At 63.9% G+C, this 7,672-nt stretch overlaps 1 protein-coding gene across 1 annotated transcript; it reads left to right on the plus strand.

Moving 5' to 3' along the window:
* Window positions 1–246: 246 nt before the first annotated feature.
* TEKT4 (tektin 4) lies at window positions 247–5,646 on the plus strand. The gene is made up of 6 exons (XM_017514735.2): window positions 247–925; window positions 2,388–2,458; window positions 2,831–2,974; window positions 3,655–3,877; window positions 4,491–4,645; window positions 5,377–5,646. Exons 1-6 carry the CDS (start codon window positions 392–394, stop codon window positions 5,591–5,593), a joined length of 1,344 nt encoding a protein of 447 aa, XP_017370224.1. The 5' UTR covers window positions 247–391; the 3' UTR covers window positions 5,594–5,646.
* The last annotated feature ends 2,026 nt before the right edge of the window (window positions 5,647–7,672 follow it).

Here is a 7,672-nt window from a genome sequence, read left to right on the forward strand (position 1 = left end):
GGGCAGCAGGTCCCCACCCACATCCTGAACCCTAAGGGTGGGACACAGAGGCTGGAGACAGGCTGGCCCCAGGATCCTCTAAGTGACAGGAACCCTTGGCCACTGCTGATTGCACCAGGCGGGGACAGGGAGGGCAGGGCTGGGGCTGCCTGGCCCTTTAAGAGGGTAGTTCTTCTTGTCCCCTAGAATGCTCCCTCCCCCAGCCACTGGAGGGGAGATCCCCGTTGCTCAGCAACAGGAAGATCTTGGTGTACAGTGTCACCCAGGCGACTGGGAGCCGCGTCCTGCTCTGGGACTGAGCCGTTGGAGCTGCCCCGCTGACCGCACGGGGCTGACCGCAACTAGCTGACCACACCCCTCACTCCCCTGGCCCTGGTAGACGGCGGGCACCATGGCGCAGACGGACGTGCTGCTGACCAAAGAGCCTGCCCCGCAGACGGTGCCGCCCTGCGAGCTGCCCTGCAAAGTGTCCGAGGTGGCCCGCAACACGGGCGCCTACACGTCCTCGGGCCTGGCCACCGCCGGCTTCCGCACCGCCAAGTACCTGCTGGAGGAGTGGTTCCAGAACTGCCACGCGCGCTACCACCAGGCCTTCGCGGACCGCGACCAGTCGGAGCGGCAGCGGCACGAGAGCCAGCAGCTGGCGGCAGAGATCCAGGCGCTGGCGCAGCGCACGCAGCAAGACTCCACGCGCAGGGTGGGCGAGCGGCTGCAGGACACGCACGGCTGGAAGTCGGAGCTGCAGCGCGAGGTGGAGGCGCTGGCCGCGGAGACCAACCTGCTGCTGGCCCAGAAGCAGCGGCTGGAGAGCGCACTGGACGCCACGGAGGTGCCTTTCTCCATCGCCACTGACAACCTGCAGTGCCGCGAGCGCCGCCAGCACCCCAACCTCGTGCGCGACCACGTGGAGACGGAGCTGCTGAAGGTGCCAGCAGCCTGGGTTGGCCAGGACTTGTGGGCACAGAGAGGAGGGGCCCTGGCAGTTCATGTGGACAAGCCACGTGGCTTGCGGGAGCCCAGCCCACTGCACGTGGGACCCCTGAGTCCCGAAATCTGGCCCCTTTGTGACAGACTGACTTCCCAGCAGCTGTTTCTCCTCTGGGTGCCTCTCCTCCTCCAACCCCTTTGAACTGGCACAGTCATCTTGACCCTGAGCTCCCAGGACTGAGCCACAGGGCCCCTCCCCAAAAAGCGTCCCTGGCTGGGACAGCTGCTACCAAGGTGGAAACCCAGTCCTGGGCCAGCACTGCGGGTGTGGACAGGACGCGTGGGCTGGGCTGGGAGCCACCGCTCCCATTCATCCTACACACAGCAGAGGCCTCAAAGATCTGCACGGGCAGGTCCCCCTCCTCCATGTCCCCCATGCCTTCCTAATCCAGCCCAGCTTGTCTGTGGGGCAGCCTCAGGATGAGAGGGTAACTCAGTCCTGGCTCTGCTGCTGGCTCTGCAGAATTCTCTGACCTCTCAGAGCCTGGGGCCTCCGGAGAATGCACTGCAGTCCTGTGGACATCCCTGAAAGATGTCAGTAGGGGCAGCTGGTTTCCTGCCACACACCGGAGCTCAGGCCAGAACCTTGAGTCCCTCCCTCCCCTCCTGCCTTCCCTCCTCCCTCCCTTCCCCTTCCGCAGGCCCCTCCCCCTGCACCCTCTCAGTGCTTCAAAAACTCCTGCAGCTCCCCCAAACCCTCTGCCCACACCAAGGGCGCCTGCCCAGTGAGGAAAACACTGACAGACAGGAAGAGGCAAACCCACAGGACAGCAGGGCCCAGGACTGGGGCCCTGGCACACAAGGAGGTAGCTGGTGGTCAAGGCAAAGACCCCAATCACAGGGAAAAGGCTTGTTCCTAAGCACAGGAAATGAGACCAGCCAGGCAGTGTGAAGAAACACAGGGTGCCCCCCCTGTTCTTGGTGTGAGGATAGCCTTTCCCAGAACAGAGCCCAAGGGGCAGCCTGGGGGGGCATCTGTGCCTCTAGAGTTGGAGTCCTCAGGGGCTGTCCAGGGGCCAGGGGAGGCGCCTTTCCTGGGAGCACAAAGCGAGCAGCAGTGATGACCCCTAAGACCTGGGGCATGGGAACTGCTACTGAGGGACCCATCCAGCAGCCCATGGAAGGCCCTGGAGGAAAACACCCCACTTACAAGGCACCAAGGAGAATGCCCAAAAGCCCAGGATAAACCCAATGAGAGTGCAGGGGCCAGAACCTCACTTTCCAGGAAAAAGGCCTGCAGAGGAGCAGATGGGTCTGACCCCAGGCACACAGCCAGGACTCAGGGCCCGGCCCTCAGCTCCTTCTGGGTGCTCAGGCTTTGACCAAGGCCTGCAGCAGCTGGGCCTGCTGGGATCCTCACCAGGGACCGGCTCTGGTGCTCAGGGCGTTTCCTCCCCCAGGAAGCGGAGCTCATCCGGAACATTCAGGAGCTGCTGAAGAGAACCATCATGCAAGCTGTGAGCCAGATCCGGTGGGTCCCCCCAAAGGCCTCCTGACCCCACTCACAGGTGGTCCTGGGACAGGGCATAGAACACAGGATCCTGAGGCTCAGAGCCCGCAGGGGCTGTCCCAGGTCACAGTGGAAGCGCAGGGCTGGATGGGGTGGGTCCGGCCAGCCTGGGGTTCTGAGGGGCCAGAGAGCCCAGCTGCACATCTGATCCGCAGCCTCCCAGCCTGAGCAGCCGCTCCTGGTCACCGCTGAGCAGGAGGACCGCCCGGGACAGGCCGGCCAGGAGCCAGCCTCCCTCTTGAAGCTGGCATTGGGGCCCAGCCTGCTGCGGGGAGGGTCCCCAGCAGGACCCTCCTTGGGCACACACCCAGGCCCTGCCCTGCACCGCCCCAGGCTGAACCGGGAGCACAAGGAGACCTGCGAGATGGACTGGTCGGACAAGGTGGAGGCCTACAACATCGATGAGACCTGCGGGCGCCTCCACAGCCAGAGCACCGAGGTGCAGTCTCATCCGCACTCCACCTCCTTCCAGGAGAGGTGGGCCCCAGCCCTGCCCCTGCGCTTGCCCTGGCTGTGGTCGCGCCTCCCCCTCGCCTGGGGGTCCCCTCGGGACTGCTTCCCCCAGCCTGGCCCGGAAGCTCTTACCCCCGAGGGCATTAGGGCAACTGTCTGCCCCGGGGATGAGCAGGTGAGCAAAACCCCCTCAAGGGCCCAGCGCGCGCACAACTATGGAGCTCAGCCACCCCGAGACCGGACACGGTAGGGGCGGGGTCAGCCCGAGGCGCAGGCAGGACTGCATTTCCGCTCACGGCCGGCAGAGGGCGCGTCAACACCGCCACTGGAGGGCAGCAAACGCCCGGGTGCAGGAAGGGGACACCGGGTTCTGGGTACTAGGAAGGGGGATTACGGGGTGCTGCAGAGGGGCCTCGGAGGAGGCGGTGCTGGGGACTGGGTCGCCGGGGCACGAGGGGACTAGGCGCCCGGTGTGGGTATGGGGGGGGGGACGCAGGCGAGTTGTGGGCGGGGGGCACTCGGGAGCAGGGAGCCTGAAGGGCTGGGCTTCGTGGGGTGGCGCGGGGTGCACCGGAGTCCGTGCGGGCCCTCCAGGAGCTCGGGGCGCGGACAGGCCACGGGGGCGAGGGACGCTAGGGGGTGGGGCAGGGCCCCCAGCCTTTACAGTGCCTCCCTGCCCCTCCCCTGGCTGTCCCCGCCTGCAGCGCGTCCACGCCTGAGACCTGGGCCAAGTTCACTCAGGACAATCTGTGCCGCGCCCAGCGCGAGCGCCTGGCCTCGGCCAACCTGCGGGTGCTGGTGGACTGCATCCTGCGCGACACCTCCGAGGACTTGCGGCTGCAGTGTGACGCCGTGAACCTGGCCTTCGGGCGCCGCTGCGAGGAGCTGGAGGACGCAAGGCACAAGCTGCAGCACCACCTGCACGAGGTGGGGTGCCCTGAACCCCCGGGACGGCTCCCGAGCTCGCCCACCACTCTGCCCCCTCATCACCTGGCCTGGGCCCTCAACACCTCCCTCCTCTGCCCCACCCACCCTGAGGGACCCCAGAAGCAGATGCCAGTCCTCCTCAAATCTACATAAAACCAGATAACATTGGGTATGATCGGCGTGTTGCCACCCCCATGACTGGGCAGGAGGAGCTGTGGGGAGGATGGAGGCAGGAGGAGGTCTGGGGAGCACTCACCGCCCAGGGGGTCCCCAAGAGTCCTGGCCTGGCAGGCAGAGCTCTGACTCTTAGGGTATCAGCGTGACCTTTCCTACCTGTAAGTTCCGAGTCCTTGAGCAGGGGTCGGGTCCTGGTGACCACCAGGGATGGGAGTTCTTGGACCTCTAGAGATAAGGGACAACAGGGTGCCTGACTCTCCAGAGCCCTCGGGGGGCCCCTGTGCACATTGTCCCTTCAGCCACGCCTCCCCGGGGCCCCTGGACAGGGCTGCCCTCTGAACGCAGCCCAGGGCCCAGGTAGGACCAGGCTGGTCTGGAGCGTTCCACATGCCGGGGCATGGGGGCGCAGGCCCAAGCGCCACTGTCCTGTCTGCAGACGCTGCGGGAAGTCACAGACCAGGAGCACAACGTGGCAGCGCTGAAGCAGGCCATCAAGGACAAGGAGGCACCTTTGCGAGTCGCCCAGACCCGGCTGTACCTGCGCTCGCACCGGCCTAACGTGGAGCTGTGCCGTGACTCGGGCCAGTTCAGGTGCTGCCTGGGCCTCTGGGGCAGCCCCGGGTGGCCCCGTCCACCTCCTCCCAGCCTCTCTGATCTTGGGCTCCTATGAACACCCCAACCTCCCCCCCCCCACACACATCCCCTGCAGGTATTGAGAGGGGAGGGAGACCCTGGGGCCACACACAAGCACGCCTTACACACAGAGGCACAGAGAGGACACTGGGCATGTCATGGGTTGGGGGCTCCCAGTGCCAGGGACCTGTGCCCACGTGCTCTCACCCACCCTGTGCTGCCTCAACTTCCTGGTAAGAAGCTCCTTCAACAAGGTGAACTCCTGAAGGCCACAGGGCCAGAGAGACCAGGCAGGGCCATGCCCTGCTGCCCTGAGGGTGCTGTCCACACCTCTGATGGAAAGCGTGACCTATGCCTGGGCTCCAGGAGCAGATGCTCATCTTTTTGTTTCCCTGGTTAACAGGTGCTCAGTGGCCCCTTCTGAGCATAAGAACCTTTCTTCCTTCCCTGCCTCTCAGTTCCTTCCAGGAACTGGGGGCCTCCCTCAGACATAAGGAATGGCAAGAGCTGAGCCTGGTGGGCTGAGGGGCCACTTTCCTGGTGGGGTTCCCTTAGGAGTTCTTTTGTGAGTCTTGCCAGGACCTCCTGCCCGCTCCAGTTGGGGCCTGTGAGTTTTGGGTCCCCTGCTGCCGGGAAGGTGCACACTTCCGCCCTCCCCAGCCCCGGCTCACACCCCTCAACACCCCCAGGCTGGTGAGCGAGGTGGAGGAGCTGAACATGTCCCTCGCAGCGCTGCGGGAGAAGCTTCTAGAAGCGGAGCAGTCCCTGCGCAACCTGGAGGACAGCCGCATGAGCCTGGAGAAGGACATCACCTCCATGACCAACAGCCTCTTCATCGACCGCCAGAAGTGCATGGTCCATCGCACCCGCTACCCCACCATCCTGCAGCTGGCCGGCTACCAGTGAGCAGCTAGCACAGCACTTCCCCCATCCCCCAAATAAACAGCACGTTAGCTTTCTGCACTGAGTGCGTGTGCCTGGTGGGGACTCCAGTTGCTGCCCATCTGAGCTGGCCTTTGGGTCCCCTGTGAGGCTGGCTCTGTCTATGGACTCATCATCCCAACTATGGGAGATGAGGGGTCAGAGCCAAGGACCAGGAGTCCCTGTGCCTCAGAGGACACGACGTGCCCAGGTGGCGACTAGGGCTCCATAGCACAGCTCAGGTGTGGCTGCAGACCGTGTGTCCAGCCCAGGGCCAGGCCATCCAGCTCCCGCTCCCCCCTCCCCCAGTGCTGGCTCCTCCGTTCCTTCACCAGGGTCTTTGGGCCTTGGGACATCTTTGGGACCTCTGCATCTGCCCAACTGCTCCCCCTGCACCTCCAGGCCCCAGCCTCAGCTCACATGCCCCTAAGGACAGGCTCAGGGTCCCTTGTCAGGCTCAGGGCCTCCTTGTTGCACCCTGGAGGGGGTGGCTGATGGAGAGCTGAGTGTGGGGGCTGCCAGCGAAGGGGGCCTGGGAGAAGGCTGGTGGCACCAGGCTGGGGGGCGCTGAGCTAGGCGCCATCCTGAGCACAAGGCAGGTATGAAGTCCTTTAGGCCTCATGACAACCTCACCACCACGTGCATTTTACAGCAGGGAAAACAGGGCTGGGGGTCCCTGTACCCACCGTGCTCCCACCCCAGGGCCAGGCTGATGTAGGGGAGGCCAATGACAGCAGTGATGGGAGTGACTCCCCAGCCAGAGAGAGACTGAGGGCCCTAGACCCCCAGGCTTCATGACAGTGCAGAGCCAAATCCTGCTGCTTCTGGGCCAGACCGGTAAGGGCTACCTCCTCCTTCTGAATTCCCTGCTGACCTCCAGATTGTCCACTCCCACCCCTGAGGCCATCTGGGCACTGGCAACTGCTGCTAACCCACAGGCCCCTCTGTGGAGTCCCTGTTGGCCTGGCCTTAAGCTCCTATCCATGGTGTAGATCAGGTGTGGCTTGCTCCAGGAAGCCCCAAACCCCAGTCCCTGGGCTCCTAGGGACAGGGAGAGTGGCTGGGGCTGATTCAGGCCACCACAGTGGGCAGGAAGGTGGACGCCCACCCTAGGCTGTCTCAGGGCCCTCTTCCCACACTTGGCCCACACCCCGGCCACCCTGGGCTTCTGGCACAAGGGTAAAGTAAGCTCTGGCAGCCCTCGCCTGGAAGAGACTGTGGTACCTCCCATCCCCTGCAGTTCAGGGAGGGAGGGGCTGCCGGCCCGTGGCTACTACCGGGTCAGGGTGGGGATGGAGAGGGCCAGGCCCTGCCATCTGAAGGGAGCAGGTGGATGTGCCCCGGCTAGAGCATGGCCCTCTCCCAAACCCAGCCTGTCCTAACCCTCAGTGATCCCACACCCTGGAGTCAGTGCTGTGCTCTGTCTTCATGAGAGTCCAGTGGAGCCTGGACACAGCTGCCCACCTCTGTGTTGGGGTCACCCTCAGCTGTCCCGTGTTGGGGCTCCCTCATCTGCCCCCTTGTGCGGTAGTTCCTAGAGATCACTCTCACAGGCATCAGATACGTGTCCCTGGTGCGGTGCCCACTGTCCACCCCACACTGGCCTCCCTTGCTCCACTCTTTGGAGCAAGGACGTCTCAAAGCTGGCGCTAGGCCCGTCTCACCCTGTCCCAGGCCTGACATGGAGTTGGGCAGGCAGCAGGGTCTCAGCTGGTATCAGCATGGCCAAAAAGGACTCATCATAAAAAGTGCTGGCCCCAGAACCCAAGGGGGAGAGGTGCTGCTTCTATGGTGAGCTGGGCCACCTCCTCCAGGAAGCCTTCCTCCTTGGAGCTCTGTGGCCATTGTGGGCTTGCAAGTATCAAAGGGGACTCAGCACACGGGGTGGCCCTGTACTGGGTGAAACAGTACCACCCCTCAAAATCCATTTCCATCCAGAACCTCAGAACGTGACCTTCTTTGGAAATACGGTCTTTGCAGATATAATTAAGTTAATGATCTTGAGACGAGGTCATCCTGGATTTAGTGTAGGTCCCAGATCAATGACTTGTGTGCCTCCATGAA

The sequence above is a fragment of the Cebus imitator genome, unplaced genomic scaffold (genome assembly GCF_001604975.1).
Source record: "Cebus imitator isolate Cc_AM_T3 unplaced genomic scaffold, Cebus_imitator-1.0 Scaffold536, whole genome shotgun sequence".
NCBI lineage: Eukaryota > Metazoa > Chordata > Mammalia > Primates > Cebidae > Cebus > Cebus imitator.